The following is a 17614-nucleotide window of genomic DNA, read 5'->3' on the forward strand; positions in this document are numbered from 1 at the left end:
TGCCAAGAATTAAAAATTAGCACCTCATAACTGACTTAAGTTGTGCTTAATTGGATGGTAGCCGCCTAATATGGTAGGTGTAGTTAGTGCCGGATCGTGGGTGTTTTACATGTAGGTGCCTGTTTTGAACTTAGGCACACTCATTTAGGCCAAGAAAATCCTGGCATAAATATTTTATTTATTTAAAAAAACTTATATCCCATTATACCTAAGCAGATTATTAAAAAAAAAAAAAAAAAAATCACAAACATAATTATAAGGTAAAAACATCAAAAAACAGTTTAAATAATTTTTAAAAACTCTGCATATTATTATTCATTTTCATTTGTCCAACCAGATTATTCCAAAGGTTCATCCCTGCCACCAAAATAGCCATAGCTCTGGTACTAGCAAACTTCACTTGCTGTTAACTCATCAACAGATAAGCACATCATGTTCTCCAATCCATAAGGACCAGACTGATGTAATGTCACAGCATGTAAAAGATACCAGGGCATCATCCCTCGGTGAATTGCTTGAAAAATCAATGCCAACACCTTAAACACTACTTGAGATTTAAAAGGTAGCCAATGCAATTTTCATAGTAAAGGTGTCATTGGATCAAATGTACTACCACCAAAGATTAAATATGCTGCAGAATTCTAAATTACTTGCAAAGATCTACAGTGCATTACAATAATTCAACCTTTGTAATACAACACTCTGAACTATAAGGCGAAAATCGCATGGGGACAGCATTGGTTTTAATCTACTCAAAAATGGCATCTGACAGAAAGCAGTTTTAACAACAGATAAAACCTGATCTATCCAAACACCTAAAACTTTCAATTTCTTTCACACAGTAAACACCATGCTATCTACTTCAACAACTTCTGGCCATAATGGATCTTCAACCCTTCCTACCAACATCAATTCGGTTTTTGCAAGATTCAGAACTAGTCTATGACACATCATCCAATCATTAATTGCACACACATATAGGGCTCCTTTTACTAAGCTGTGTTAGGGCATTAAAGCGCAGCATAGCGCACGCTACAATGCTGCGCTAGACGCTAATGCCAGCATTGAGCTGGCGTTAGTTCTAGCCGCGTAGCGCGGGGTTAGAGCGCGCTAATCTGCTGCGCGCGCTAAAAACACAAGCACACTTTAGTAAAAGGAGCCCATGTCAATTTATCCTTCAACCCACTTTGCCAAACTGACATAGGAAAGAAAAATTGAACCTCCTCTACATACAGATGATAACTAATACCTAACTTGTGAAATACATTACCCAACGTTGCCAGAAAGAGGTTGAACAAAAGTGCAAACAGCACAGAACCTTGTGTTATACCCCTATCTATAGTCAGCTTTGTAAAAATACATTCATCGCTTTTCACTTGCTTAGTAGGAAACAAACCAATCAATGACAGATCCTCCTATCCCCAAACTAGACGAAGTACCTAATAAAACATTACTATTAACCATATCAAAAGCAGATGACACATCCAAATGACACAAAAGGTTTTATTTTTATCAATTCCTCTTCTTATCCATCATGGAAACTCTCAAAGATTCAACACTATGTCCGGTTCTAAAACCATATTTGATGACAATCTAGTAGGTTCTCTTGCTCCACAAAGCTCTGCAATTGTTTCATAACCACCTTCTTAATGATTTTCCCCACAAAAGGCAGCACAGCAATTGGTCTGCAATTCCCCAGTAATGATTTAAGTGTAGCTGTTTTCAATGCCTCAGGCATAATATGGTATGCCTAAGGTTAGGACACCTATGCCTAAGCCCATTTTAGGCACCACTAGGCATGATTCTATGAAGTGCGCCTAAGTTTTATAGAATTGTGCTTAAGTGCCACACTACTCTGTGCCTAAGTTTTAGGCGCCATTTATAGTATCGGGCCTTTAATGTGAACGTGTAGCAGAGCAGTATACAATAAAAATGAAATTGCTCTATGGCCTAGTGAGACTTATTTTGTATCATGTATGAGGAATGTCTCTTCTCTATAGACAAGAGAACACCAAATAAAATTATATGGCCACAGGCTCTATTTCAGACATGAGATCTAGATTTCCAGGTGATATTTTGAAAATTCCAAACTTTGAGCAAATGGGTAAGATGAAATAAATAAATGCACATACATTAAAAGATATTTTCTTTGTCTCTCTCCAGGGAAAGCGTAGTACTGGTGTCCGAACTCCATTGTGAACTTCAAAGATAAGAACTCCTTTGGGGCAGACTCCCATCAGTATTCCAGTCTGGGATTTCTTTTCAGGTAGCACTCGATGAAAGTGAACCCCATACTCTGCGAGTCCCTGACACACCTATGGGAAACATCTGTTAGTGGTCAAGATCTTTGTATTATAACACATCTTTACAATAGTAGTAAAATATAGCTGAAGTCCACAAGAGATTTGCTCTGCAATGATTATTATTATTGCTCAATAGAGGTTATTCCATGCTCTCTCTATCTCTCTCCAAGTGTCTTGTTTGTCTGTCTGTGCCTTGTAGCCTGTGCCCACCAGTCTATTTTCCTCTCTCTCCATCAGCATGAACTCTTTCACACACACCCATTCCCCTCTTCTATACCCTCTTTCTTCCTCATGAGGCAGTTGTTACATCTCTCTCTCTTAACAAGGCAGCATCAGTTGTCTTAAGCTAGTCACCTCACATGACACACTACAGCTTTTGCTGTTCCATGAAATGCATGGATGCTAGGTACTATGTGTTGGCTTGCCAGAACAAATACACGATAACCAGTAAAAAAATGTTTTTCACCTATGCACTCTCTTGATACAAACTAGAAGAATAGCCATCATAAATAACATGATTTGAGAATATGACAATTTCATGATGTAATATAAAGGTAGTCCACTCCCTCTCTAGACTGTAATGATGCATTCCATGGAATTCATAACCTTTCCAAAGGCATTTTTTATACTGTGCATTTGTGTACTTCTTTTAAATTCCCAGTCTTATCTCTCCCTTCTGCCCTAAGCTCAATCCTTAATCTTTTTTCCTCCTCTCAGTGCTCTCTCACCAAGCCTTAATCATTCCCTTCAGTGGTGCCTCCGATTAACCTAATTTGGCTTCAGTCATGACCCCTGTCTTCATGTTGAGATTCTCCAGTCTCAATCTTTCCTCTCAGTAGCTCATTTACTTGTGTCAGCAAACTGTACAATAATCCTGCTCTCAAGTCTAAATTCCGACACCCCCACCCCCCTCCTTAGCCTGTACTGTCTTGTGTGTATTGCAGGAAAGATGCTCTTTTCAGCAACTCAAACACAAACAAAACAAAACTGTGGTTTTGAGAGGCTGGCTTCCAGTACGGTTGCTTGGCAAACTGCAAAAGCTGAATGACATCTTAAAATTGACCAAGAAGGGGCATGATAGACAGATACCAGCTTTTATTAGAGAGGATGAAAGTAAGATAAAAACAGTTTGTAAAGGAATATGCATATTGATTTAATATTCTCCTATATCCATCTTCCCAAAACTTGTCATCAGGGAGCCCCTATCACTTAGGTTTTCAGAATATCTTCAATAAATATGCAGGAGATCTCTCTGCATAAACTGAGACTACAAATACTTCTGACAAAACTACACTAGCTACCAGTACCTTACAGGGCCAAATGTAAAACTCTTATCATTGGTTTCCAAGTCTGTAAGACAAAATGGGCCAGAGTGTTTAAAGAATATGTTAGCCTCTAAGAGCCAGTCAAGGAGCACCACTGTCACTACCGTATTTCCCCCAAAATAAGACCTACCCTGAAAATAAGCCCTAGTCGTAGGCAGCCGCACTTCCCACTGCCCACTCCGTGCAGCCGAACCACTGATCCTTCCCTCCCAACTGATCCCCACCGACCGCGACCATAAATACCTTGCTGCAGAGGAGCGTCAGGCCAGCAGCACTCACAGGCTGCTTTGCGGCCTTCTCACTGGGGCCGTCTGTGTACTAATGACATCATCAATACACAGAAGGCCCAGCGAGAAGGCCGCAAAGCAGCCTGTGAGTGTTGCTGGCCCGACGCTCCTCTGCAGCAAGGTATTTATGGTCGCGGTTGGCGGGGATCAGTTGAGAGGGAAGGATGGAGGGTCTTCGGTGATTCAGCTACGTGGCGGGTGCTCAAGGGTTCTGCTGCACGAGGGATGGGAGGGAGGGAGGGATAGAAGCTGGACAAAGGGTTCTGCTGCACAGGGAGATGAGAGGGAGGGAAGGAAGGATGGAAGCTGGGCAAAGGGTTCTGCTGCACGAGGGATGGGAGGGAGGGAGGGATAGAAGCTGGACAAAGGGTTCTGCTGCACAGGGAGATGAGAGGGAGGGAAGGAAGGATGGAAGCTGGGCAAAGGGTTCTGCTGCATGAGGGATGGGAGGGAGGGAAAGATGGAAGCTGGACAAAGGGTTCTGCTGCACAGGGAGATGGGAGGGAGGGAAGGAAAGATGGAAGCTGGGCAAAGAGTTCTGCTACACGAGGGATGGGAGGGAGGGAAGGATGGAAGCTGGGCAAAGGGTTCTGCTGCACAGGGGGATGGGAGGGAGGGAAGGATGGAAGCTGGGCAAAGGTTCTGCTATATGAGGGATGGAAGGGAGGGAAGGATGGAAGTTGGGCAAGGGTTCTGCTGCACAGAGGGATGGAGGGATAGAAAGATACTGCAGAGGGAATGCACAAGGGGATGGATGAGAGGGGAGGAAAGATGTTGCATATGTGGGGGAAAGCAAAGAGGAAGAACTGGGGTGAAGGAGAAGAAGGGAAAGATGATCATGTAAAATAAAAAAAATAAGCCCTACCCAAAAATAAGACCTAGTGCCTTTTTTGGGCTCCAAATGACTATAAGACACTGCCTTATTTTTGGGGAAACACAGTACTGCATGATGTGATACCCACCAGCGAGCCTTCTCAGGAGTAGCTCCCACATTCTGGGACTTACTCCCTGAAGGGCAAAACAGAATTCAATACTACATATACTTCAGGAACCAAATGAAAGCTTGGCTCTTCTCCCAAGCCTTTAACACATATGGTAACTGACTATCCAATTACTCTGAATGTGGTCTAGCTTGCTGTATACTCTGTAACTCAGACCAGTTCTTCATATCGTATTCAACTATACCTATAATTCAGTTTAGCCACTCATCTATTTATCCCAATGACTTTGTACTAACCGTCCTTTCTTTACATCGTACACTTGCCCCCTTGGCTACCTATTAAGATGTTTCTTATGTTGTATGAATAGTAGAATAACCAAAACAGAGTAGAAATAAGGCGACAACTCCACTCTCACGAACGGTATTCAACAGAAGAGTTTATTGTATGGAAAGATTAGGTTCTTACCTTTGTAATCTTCTTTCTTGTAAATCCATACTCTATTCCTGAACTAGTGGATATTCAATCCCATCTCGCGAGATCTCTTGTAGGAAGTCCCATTAACATAACTTTTTACTCCTCTTACCTCCAGCTTCCAGAGTGTGACAAAGCAGACAGCCATTCCTATAGAGGACACAGAAGAGACAGGGGTGCAGGGAAACTCCCTGAGAAACAAGTCTAATCTGCTCATAAGAATATTAATAAACATCAGAACAATAATCAAACAGGTTTTATGAAAACGAATACAGGATGACTGGAGTTATACTCGAAGAGAGCCCCCAGGAAAGACTTGGGAGTACTTGGAGACAAGTCAATGAAACCGTCTGTTCAATGCGCTGTGGCAGTGGCAAAAAGGGCAAACAGAGTGCTAGGAATGATTAAGAAGGGGATCACAAACAGATCTGAAAAGGTTATCATGCCTTTATACTGGACCATGGTACATCCCCACCTGGAATACTTCATCCAACGCTGGTCGCAGTACATGAAAAAGGATGTAGTACTACTGAAAAGGGTCCAGAGAAGAGCAACAAAAATGGTTAAGGGACTGGGGGAGTTGCTGTACAATGAGAGGCTAGAGAAACTGGGCCTCTTCTCCCTTGAGAAGAGAAGACTGAGAGGGGACATGATTGAAACATTCAAGATATTGAAGGGAATTGACTTAGTAAAGAAAGAGAGACTGTTCACCCTCTCCAAGGTGAAGAGAACGAGAGGGCACTTGCTGAAGTTCAAAGGGAAAAGATTCCATACAAACGTAAGGAAGTTTTTCTTCACCCAGAGAGTGACAGAAACCTGGAATGCTTTTCCGGAGGCTGGTATAGGGGAAAACACCCTCCAGGGATTCAAGACAATGTTGAATAAGTTCCTATTGGAACAGAACATATGCAAATAAGGCTAGACTCTAATAGGGCACTGGTCTTTGACCTAAGGGCCGCCGCATGAGCGGACTGCTGGGCACGATGGACCACTGGTCTGACCCAGCAGCGGCAATTCCTATGTTCTTATGCAACATAGGAATGATAAAACATTGAAAATAAGGAGACTCAGCTTGCACTAACAGTGTGGGGGGCACAGTAGTAAGTGCACATATTTGCGGATGTTAATCTTGAAAAAAAAAAAAAGAAGGCTGGTCCATAAAGCAGAAGTCCAACTTACAGGTAATTACTAAGGCAGACAACTGGCAAATCAGCAACTCCCAGGGCAGGCTTCAGGAATAGAGTATGGATTTACAAGAAGATTTAAAAGGTAAGAACCTAATCTTTCCTTCTTGTACAATCCCTGAACAAGTGGGATGTAACAGAGCAGTCCCTCAAATTCAGAGTAGGGCTCATGATCCAAATGTGGAATCCCCTCTTGGCTGCTACATCTATCCTGTAAAACTTCATAAAGGTATGCAAAGAAGACCAAGTGGCAGCTCTAAAAATCTCTTTTGGGGAAACTGCGGAGAATTCTGCTCATCAGAAAGCAACTCCTCATGCGGAGTGGGTCTTTACCGAAAGAGGAGGCAACTTTCCAGCTCCAATATAGGCAAATGAAATCGCTATCCGGATCCATCTGGAAATGGTAGCTTTTGAAGTAGAGGTCTGCACGGGAACGGGGATCGCGCGGGTTCCCCCCCTGGCCCACGGGACTCCCACGGGGACGCCCCCTGGCCCACGGGACTCCCACGGGGATGCCCCCCTGACCCACGGGACTCCCACGGGGACGCCCCCTAGCCCATGGGACTCCCACGGGGATGAAAACAGCCTACCTAAATTCTGGCGATGCAGGCATGCAGCTTACAAGTCCGGCGTCATGGCGGGAAATAGCCATGCTGAGCAGTGAGCTCAGCACGTACACAGATGAAAGCCTTGCTTGCTGATTGGTCCGGCGGCCCCGCCCCGCCATGCCGCCGGACCAATCAGCAAGCAAGGCTTTCATCTGTGTACGTGCTGAGCTCACTGCTCAGCATGGCTATTTCCCGCCGCGACGCCGGACTTGTAAGCTGCATGCCTGCATCGCCAGAATTTAGGTAGGCTGTTTTCATCCCCGTGGGAGTCTCTCTTGTGCGCTATGGCTCTAAGTCAGGGGTGCCCAACACGTCGATCGCGATCAACCGGTAGTTCAGGAAGGCAACGTGAGTCGATCGCAGAGCCCATCCCGGGCTCGTGATAGACTCGTGTTGCCGTCCCGATCTACCGGGCCTATCAGCCTTCCTCTCCCCGACGTCAAAGACGCCGACGCGGGCATTAGGCTGTTTTTGTCATTTCGGGTGGGGGGTGGCAGCAGCAGCAGCAGCCTGAAAAAGAAATCATCCTGGCCGGGGTCGGTGTCATGCTCCAGAGCTTCTACAGCCTTCCTATCTCCCTTCTACCTGCTTCCGGCCACAGCCCCTGCTCCGCGGCTCTCTTCGGCAACTCAGCAGCAGCGATCAACACAAGCTTCTGACGTCGGAGCCTACCCTCTGCGAGTCCTGCTTGTTTCAACTTCCTTTTTCCACAAAGGCGGGACTCGTAGAGGGAAGGCCTCAATGTCGGCAGCTTGTCTTGATCACCGCTGCTGACGAGTTGCTAAAGAGAGCCGCGGAGCAGGGGGGTGTTGCCAGGTGCAGGTAGAAGGGAGAGGGCCAGATGCAGGACTCATGGGTGAGGGAGGAGAAGAGAGAGAGAAAGAGAGAGGGGAGGGAAACAAAAGGAAATATTTCATACTGGGCTGGGCCGGAGTGGAGGGAGGGTGGAAAGATTATGGCTACCGGGTGCAGTAACAAAGGAAAAGGGGGGAAAGCTGAAAATGGAGACAGTGACGCAAAGAAGAGAAAGAGTAAGCAGGATCTACTGAATAAGGATAGAGATACAGAGGGGACATGAAGAGGAGGTGAAAAAGAGACATTGAAGTAATGCTGAAAAAGTGGGGGGGGGGAGATAAAGACATTGAAAGGGCAAATGGTGAACATGGGGTAAAGACAAGGACAGAGACAAATGAAGATTCTGAAAAAGTGGTGAGATAGGGATATAGGTGAGATGGACACAAAGAAGGGTGATGCTGGAAAATAGGTGGAATGGTAATTCTGACAAACACAGAAGGGAAATGCTGGATCAAGGAGAGATGGGGCTCAGCCTGGATGGAATGAGGAGAAATGCCTTGTTGGCCTGGAACTTCCTCTCCTACGTCAGAATTGACGTCAGGGAGCGGAATGCTGGTCAGCGCGACGCTTCTGCAGGGAAAGCTTGGGACAGTGGTGGCTTGGGGGCTATTCCCCGATGGCGGTGGCAGCAAACCGAGTGGCTTGGGGGAGGGCACGGAGAAAGAAAGAAAGGGGGCAGACAGGGAGACAGAAAGAAGGGGGAACAGGGAGACAGAAAGAAAAAGTTGGGGGAGAGAATGAGGTCTGGAGGAGAGGAAACATACAGGAGGTTGAAAGAAAGGAAGAAAGATTGGATGCACAGTCAGAAGAAGAAAGTGCAACCAAAGACTCATGAAATCACCAAACAGCAAAGGTAGGAAAAATGATTTTATTTTCAATTTAGTGATCAAAATGTGTCTGTTTTCAGAATTTATATCTGCTGTCTATATTTTGCACTATGGCTCCCTTTTACTAAACCGCAATATCATTTTTTAGCGCAGGGAGCCTATGAGCATTGAGAGCAGCGCGAGGCATTCAGCGTAACTCCCTGTGCTAAAACCTACTATTGTGGTTTAGTAAAAAGGGAGGGGGTGTATTTGTCTATTTTTGTATTTTGTTACCGAGGTGACATTGCATAGAGCCATCTGCCTTGGGAAATGTATATGGCAGATATCTTTGTTTTGTGTTCAAAAGAAAAGGAAATGCATTTCTGGTTTTATTTCTACAGTGTTGAAGTACTTGTTGGCCCTTGCTGTGACTGGTGGGGATCCCCAAGCACCGCCAGCAGAGGACCTCCTCTAGAGATGGTCAGAACTCCCCTCCACCAAGCGCAGCAATCGCTGGCAGCATCCATGAGCCACTGAGGTGCCAGCATCTGTGACTCAGGGACGCTACTGCTGCCTGCCAAGCTTGGCAAAAGGGACCCCAGGCCAACTGCAAAGGAAGTCCTCAGCTGACAGTTTGTGGGTTCTCATCAGCTGAGTATTTATATTTTATATTTACATTAGAGGTTCTGGTAGAAACCCATTTACAAAGTATGTATTCTTCCCAATTAATATTTCCAAATTAATAAAGTCTCTTTGCTTATTTGTAAATGGGTCTCTACCAGAGCCTTTAATTCAGTAGCATAATTAAATAAAATAACTATTTCTGAAGTTTATAGGGAAGGATGGTGACGGAGGGGATTCCTCGCGGGGACGGGTGGGGACGGAGGGGATTCCTCGCGGGGACGGGTGGGGACGGAGGGATTCCTCATGGGGACGGGTGGGAACGGGTGGGATTTTGGCGGGGATGGGTGGGATTTCTGTCCCCACGCAACTCTCTATTTTGAAGCTTGTCTGTCCTTACAGGCTGCCCCGACCAGCACAAACAGGTGATCTGACAAACAAAATTCATTTGTGACTTCCAACTACTGCAGCGAAAGCCTGCACACATTCAGCGATTTTAACACCTTGTCATCCTTGCTCAAACCTGAGGGCGTAAAAGCTGGCAATCACACCTCCTGGTTGATGTGGAAACTAGAAATTATTTTCAGCAGAAAAGAGGGGACAGTGCACAGAAACATGCTTGATTCGGCAATACAAAGAAATCAATCCCTCAGGACAAAGCCTAGAGTTTGGACACTCTGTGGGCTGATTTAATAGCCACCAGGAATAGTCTTGATAGTAAGATCCATCTAAGTATGGTCCAACGGCTTATATGGGCAGACTTTCTAGTGACCTGAGAACCATATTTACGATTCTAAGTTTCATAGCTTATTTAAAAGTTTATTATATGGGGGAATCCCTTTCTTAAACATCTTATCGTATTGTGGGGTAAAATGAGAAGGCAGTGGGGATGGAGGGCAGAGACATCAACTTTAGCTGCTATCTGGAGAGAACCCACCTTTGTAGTGGCTAGTACCTCAAGGGTATTTGTTAGGTGGGAGAGGTTGGGTATCCGGATATTTGGGGATGTACTTCATGGCCATGAGATCATCCCTTTTTGCTACCTTGCAGCGGAGATATTCGTTGTCACCTGGGGATTTTTTCCAATATTTACAACTTCGCCATTATATACAGGCACTATATATACAGGGGTGGTTGGCCATTATACACAGGGGTGGTTGGCGGATGCCTGGGGGGGTAGGGAGCATGTGGAGAATTTTTGGTTATCGTTGGGCAGGGTACCCCGTCCCATTTCAGTTTTGTATTCTTTTCTTCGGGGCTGGACTAAAACAACCTATTTATTTTAGGGAAAGTAGGAGGCAGATCTTGGATCTCCCTTGACCGAGGGATAATAGAGCATAATTTATTCTGAGATCCGAAAATTGTCTGTGTGTGTGTTGGTTCAGGAAAATACATACAAGATTGTATCTCGCTGGTATTATACACCTGACCGTCTCCATGTTATGTTTCTTACTGTACCTAATGTTTGCTGGAGATGTGTGGGGGGTACTTTTTTCATGTATGGTGGACTTGTGTTAGGGATGGACCATACTGGGCTATGATTACTAAATACCTGACTGACTGGTTGGGTGAGACAGTACAACTCACACCTCAGACTTGTTTATTGGGACTTACTAAGTTGAGAACTTTATGGTGGCGCAGAAAATTATTGCGAATAGGGTTGTCTGCAGCCAAATGTTTGTTAGCTTCTTATTGGAAAAGGGGAATGGTACCATCTGAAGGGGAATGGAGGGACCGGGTGGGTCATTTACTTCATATGGAATGTATAACAGGTAAACAGCATGGTTATTTTGATGTACATCAATGGGATTGGGCTTTGCTTTTTGGAAAACTTCAAGGTTGATTGTTAGTGGATTTTTGGGTGGGTTTGGGGATGGCGAGGGTTGTGGATAGTATATTTAGGGATGGGGAGATTGGTGGGGTCTTTGGATGTTCATAGGGAGGAGGGGGGTGAGGAGGGTTGGAGGAGTTCTGTGGGGTAATGTGTGCACTGTTGTATTCTTTACTCGTGCAGTATGAGTAGTGCTGACCCATGTTGGATACATGCACTGGGCCTTGCATAGCCTTGTATAGCAGAGTGGATCGTATGGGTTGTCTTTGTTTATTGTATGCTGGTTCTGCATATATTGCTTTGATGTTGGTTTAATTTCAAATTAAAATTTATTGATATAAAAAAAATTTGATTACACGCCTATCACAATTCTAGGCGAGAATACAATAATAATAAAAGAGGGGGGTAATAATTTTTTTTTTTTTAAACAAAACATATACAAACTGACTACATAGACCATGAACAGACCAGACTGATTATACGAGGAGGAACTACAATAAATTTGAGAAAAGAAAATATAAATGGAAAGAACGAAAGGAATGAGTAGAAAAATATTGTGCTGAATTTCTTTAGAAAGAAGAAACAGAAGCTTGGAGGGACAAAAAGAGAAAAAAGAATGCCATAGATAGCGAATAGCGCATTAAGGAAGGGAACTTAGTGTTCAAAAGCATCTTTAAACAGAAAACATTTTAAAGCACCTTTGAACTTTTCTAAGTTAGTTTCTGATCTAATTTGTAAAAGGCAAGGAATTCCAAATTGTGGGAGCGGTCACAGAGAATGATGTACAACGAGTACTGATTATTTTTAATGAGGGTACAAAAAAAAGATGTTGGTTTGTAGATCTTAGTGGATCTTGGTGGATCATGTGGAATAATTAGTTTATCGAAGAATACTGGCTCACTGGTTTTATGTGTTTTGAATGTTATCATGGTGAGTTTATATGTTACTAGTATTTTAGCCCGTTACATTAACGGGTGCTAGAATATATGTCTGTGTGTCTTTATTTCTGTCTCTCTCTCCCTCCCGCTGTCTGTCTCTCTCCCTGGCCCCCTTTGTCTGTCTGTCTTTCTGCGTCTCTCCCTGCCCCTGTGTCTTTCTTCTTTTCTTTCTATCTATCTGTCTCTCTCCCTGCCTCCTATGCAGCAGCATTTCTCTCCCACCACTTCCCTGTGCAGCAACCACAGCAGCATTCCCTCTCCCTCCATTTCCCTCCCCCCCACACCACTTCCCTGTGCAGCAGCGGCGTTTCCCCTACCCCCCCTTCCCTTCCTGCGGTCTGGCCGACTCTCTTAGTCCCTAAACGCCCCCCCCCCCCCACCTTCCCTTCCCACGGTCCCGACAAACCTTCCGATTCCAGCAGCGTCTGCAGCACTCTACACACTGCTGCTTCGGGGCCTTCTACTGCCCAGCAAATCAGGGCAGTAGAAGGCCCCAAAGTAGCGTGAGTAGAGTGCTGCAGACACTGCTTGAATCGAAAGGTTTCAGGACCCGCAGCCCTTGCCGGACCCAAAGCGAGCTCTGGGGATTTTTGAGTTTTTTACGCGGAGGAGAAGCCTGGGAGGAGGAGGCAGGAATTAAAGTCTGTTGGGGGAGGAGAGGAGGGAGGAGAGCAGCTCCTCTCCCTTCCATCTCCGGTCCGGCCCCCGCTGACGTCGTCCTGGCCAGTTCACACTCCAAAGCCGCAGGAGACACTGCGCTGAATGGCTTCTTCTTTCTGCTGCCACGAGCATGGGTTCTGGCCGACAGGCTCCGCACCGCCGCGCACATGTGCACCCCTACCTGTGGGTCCCTACAGCACACGGAAAACAGGAGCACGCAGGTGGGAGTGCACATGCGTGCTTAGGGCTTTACTATATTAGATTCTATGGGGGATAAGGAGCCAATGATCCTTCTTCAACAAAGGAGTGACGTGGTCGTATTTCTTGGATCCTGTGATAACCTTCATAGCAGTATTTTGAATGATCTGAAGACATCTAATCTCTTTCTGTAGTATACCCTTGTATAGTGAATTGCAATAATCAAGTTTTGATATCACAAGTGAGTGAATCAGTATATTTAATGATGACGGTTCCAGGATGCTTGATAGGGATCTGATCATTCTAAATTTGTAGAAGCAACTTCTAACCACAGCTCCTATTTGAGAATGGAAAGTGAGTTTAGAATCAATGATTATACCTAGGATTTTAACTGAGTTAACCTGGTTGATGGGTATATTGTCAATGCAGATAGGGGAGGTTGACTGTAGACCTTCTTTCCAGGGTAAGAGGATACAGTTTGTTTTGGTGATGCTTAGAGAAAGCATATTGTCTCTTAACCAATTGTTTAGTCTATTTAACTTCAGAAACAGCTGATGTCATGGAGAGTGGAGCCGCAATGTGCCCCTCATTCTCCTCCCTGGAATGATTTAAAATAAGCAGCTTTCTGTATGTGTCCAGAAGACTCTGTGCTTTTCTTTCTATCCTCTTCCGGGGAAGATGCCTAGGGCTCATTGACTGGAGTGCCCTTGCCTTAAGGAGAGAAAGTGAACTCAGAAAGTAACCTGAATGTGAAGATTTTCTTGTTTTGTGGTAAGAATCAGATCCATAACCCTAATCTGTGACTGCAGATTATATTGTATGGCTTGAAGAGTGGGGAAATCTCTGTATTGGTACATTTCTAAATAGTATACTACAAGAAAGTTGAAAGAGAGGGATCTCTAAAAGCAGCAGATTTCTTTAACTAACATTTGGATTGTGCTGGATTATTTTGTGTACAGAATATACTAGAAGAAACTGTACTGTCTGTCAAATTATTTACATCCATCTTATACCCCAGTAAAAGTTTTACTTTTAGAAGAATCCTCTCTTATTTCTTTGTCCTAGGAAGCACCAGAAACACAAAGTTTCTTGTCTACAACAGGTGTCCTCTCAGTACAGCAGGATGTAAGTACACTCTGGAGGGTTATATGACTAATAAAGCCTAATGCAGTAAAAATAAGTAACTAACTTTTGAAACAGAGAAAAATAAAGGCAGATAAAGTCCATATTGCCTTATCCAGTCTGCCTATTCTTGCCATCCACAGTCCTTTCCTCACCCTTGAATCCCATGTTCTTGTTGTCCCAAGCTTTCTTGAATTCAGATACATTTTTCATTTCCACTACCTTCATCGGGAGGCCATTCCATGCAGTCACCACCCTTTCTATGAAAATAGAGAGCATTCCTACATATTCAATTACTCATGTACAGGAGCTCCTGCATCCTTTGCTGTTGAGACCTAGTCCTTGATGTATGTTGATGCATGAAACAGCTTCCTTCTCAAATTTACCAGATATTAGAACTGAGGCAGTCAGCACTGAAGTCCCTCTGTGCCTTGGTGTCAATGTTACAGCTCCAAGCAGAGCATGAGCCTTGAGAATAGGCTGTATCAAACCTGCATCGATGCTGATGCTGTTGCTGCTGATGCAAAAAACTGAGGCAGGTATCAACACCACACTCTCAAGTCTTATCTTCAAATCCTCTCCAATGACTGCCAGAGTTGAGACACCAATGCCTACAATAAGAATGCTATCATCTTCTTGGGTCACTAGAGATCAACCAGTAGTGTGAACCAGGATTCTTGGAGACCCACATACCTCCTACAGCATCAATGAAGATGAACAGTTTTCTGCATAAGTATACTTTTGATACTGTATTGGTATCCACCAATACTTCCATGCTCCTTGTATCATGCTCTGATTGGGCTTATGGCATGCAAGATGTGTATATCAGTTACTGATATGGTCCTAGAACACAACTCGCACCTCTTAAAGTTGAAAGATGCTCCTTTACTTTTGGACACTGAAGAAAAAAACAACTAATACAAAGTCAAACAGCTAGATATTCAAAAATTTCAACTGTCATTGCTTGATGCTTCTAGATTAATACAAACCACAGTCATGCTAGAAAACAGAATAAAAGATATCTAGGAGACCAGAAGAAAGGGGAGGAGCTGTGAGGTAACCATACATTCCTGCTATGCATGGTTAAACAAGTCAAAAAACTCACTAAATATCAAAAGCTAATTTCTAATTTTTGCAAGACTGGGCCCCATTAGTCACCCATCTGTGAAGAATTCATATCCTGTTTGCCATCAACGAAGATATCAACAAGCCTAAGGGCCTTGAAAACTTGTCTTTCCCTCCTACCATGAAAAGGACCAGGGAGATTACAGAATGTTTAGTGGCCTTGAATTCCCAGAAGTGTCTCTTAGGGCTCCTTTTACAAAGGTGCATTAGGGCCTTAACGTGGGGAATAGTGCGCACTAAAATGCTGCGCGCGCTAGCCTCTACCGGCTCCTCTTGAGCAGGTGGTAATTTTTCAGGTAGTGCGCACTATAGTGCGCGCTAATTCGGTGCATGTGCTAAAAACGCTAGCGCACCTTTGTAAAAGGAGCTCTTAGTATCTCCATGGACAGCAAGATAAATCAGACACCCAAGTGGGTAACATTAGTTGAAAGTGTTGAGATGGAGTACATTTCTTAGAGATCACTTATTTCTATATGCTGCCCTGCAGGATTGTGTCTAAATTATTCTGTCTTTGGAGAATCCCCATTTGCTTTTTTGTTGACAAACAGGATGGATCTGTCATATAAGAATTTCCCCAACTGTGGGTCACATAAGATATTTTTGGAAACTTAGAGCTGCTTTGCAAGAAGCTGATTTGAATATGTAATCTGTAGTTCAAAACAACATGGTTATTTTTCAAGAGAGATAATAATACAAATTGATTTCTTAATACTGCTTTACCAAAAGCACTCTCTTTCTTAGCTTCATGGTTCAAGCAATAGTAAGACGTAAAGGAGTATAGTAAATGCCATGTTGCCACTTTGGAGATATGATCTAGCTAAGCTAGGGTAGGAAGAGCATTTTCTCATGGGACAGTATGAGGGTTAGGACAGAATACTAACAATTGGAGAATGGCACAGGGACCAATGTGTCCCCATTCCTGAGGGATCTATCCCCATCCTTGCACCACTCCTGCAAGCTCTGCCTAGAGAATGCCACAGTGATTGTTTCCCACAGCTAGCCACGAGTAACCCACAGGAACAGGGGGAAAAAAATCAACTGGTTGCCATGGGTATGGGGACAAGGCCATTCACTGCCCTGTGGAGCGAGTCACCTCCCTTCGTGAGAATTTGCAGGAGCCAGTAATGAAGCTGCTCAGCACCGAGAAGCAGCGCTAAATCGCGCTGCTGCTCATGCCGCTCAGCTGAAGAAACTTGATCTGCAAAGCTGGTTAGCAGCGGGGCAGGAGTTTGGAAAGCTTGCTCATGGCTGCTGCACCTGCACCAGGGATCGGAAGAGGGAGGAGGAAGGGAGCAGAGCCTGTCGGTAGTGATGACAATGGCTTAAAAAATTCTGGGAGGGAGCGTTGGCCCGAATATAAACTGGGACCCTCATTTTTGGGCCAATTATTTGGCCCAAAAATCCCTGTTTATATTCGAGTATATACGGTAAGTCAAAATCAAAACAAATCAAAAATTAAAAGAAATTGTCAAATTACGTGATAACCGGAACAGAGCTAGTGAAATGAAACATATGCACTTGTACATGGTCTGTTGGATAGTTCGTCTACACACAGTGCAGCCATGAGGTCAGAAACATGGATGGTCCACTGCAAGATTACACCATTGAAGAACAACATGCAGTAGTGTGCTTTCTTTGGGCAGAGGGAGTAGAACCTGTAGAAATTCACCGTCAAATATTGACTCAGTATGGACATAGCACCATGAATCAACAAAAGATTTATGAGTCAATAAAAAGGTTTAAAGCAGGAAGAACAGGTGTAACCGACGAAGGTCATTCTAGTCACCCATCAGCATTGCGCACACAAAAGCGCATTGACAGGGTGGATGCATTGATTAGAGAAGACTGACAGATAACAGTGTCTCAATTGGCTGCAAATTTGGATATCAGCTATGGATCTGCATTAGCCGTAATGCATGATGACTTCGGATATAGAAAAGTCTGCACACGATGGGTTCCCAATTAGCTTGCTGATCTGCACAAGCAACTGCAAGGGAAGTTGCCATCTAGTTCCTGAGATGGCATGAAGAAAATCTGAGGATTCTGGAGAGAATTGTCACCAGCGACGAGACATGGATACATCACTGCAACCCGGAGAGCAAAAGGCAGAGCATGATGAAGAAAAGGAAGCAGTACTCACCTGGCTTTGGGAGCAACCCAAAAACCTCTCTGCAGGAATGCAGAAGCTAGTTGAATGATACAACAAATGGGCTGTTTTGCATGGGGACTATGTGGAAAAGTGATATGTTCAATTGCTTACTTCTATTAAAGCCATTAAATGTATTTTGCCTTTAGTTTTTGATTTAATAGCCACTAGCAGTGACCTCATTCTACGTATA

At 44.2% G+C, this 17614-nt stretch overlaps 1 protein-coding gene across 6 annotated transcripts in view; it reads right to left on the minus strand.

Annotated features, from left to right (window-relative positions):
• The window catches only part of PTPN13 (protein tyrosine phosphatase non-receptor type 13), a 626469-nt gene that overhangs the window by 306821 nt on the left and 302034 nt on the right, over positions 1-17614 (minus strand). For all 6 annotated transcript variants that reach the window (XM_033963022.1, XM_033963031.1, XM_033963011.1 and 3 more), the window contains one exon: positions 2133-2315. In XM_033963022.1, the coding sequence (XP_033818913.1) occupies positions 2133-2315 (183 nt within the window). The remainder of the gene's footprint in view (positions 1-2132; positions 2316-17614) is intronic.

The sequence above is a fragment of the Geotrypetes seraphini genome, chromosome 1, assembly GCF_902459505.1.
Source record: "Geotrypetes seraphini chromosome 1, aGeoSer1.1, whole genome shotgun sequence".
NCBI classification, from domain to species: Eukaryota; Metazoa; Chordata; class Amphibia; order Gymnophiona; family Dermophiidae; genus Geotrypetes; species Geotrypetes seraphini.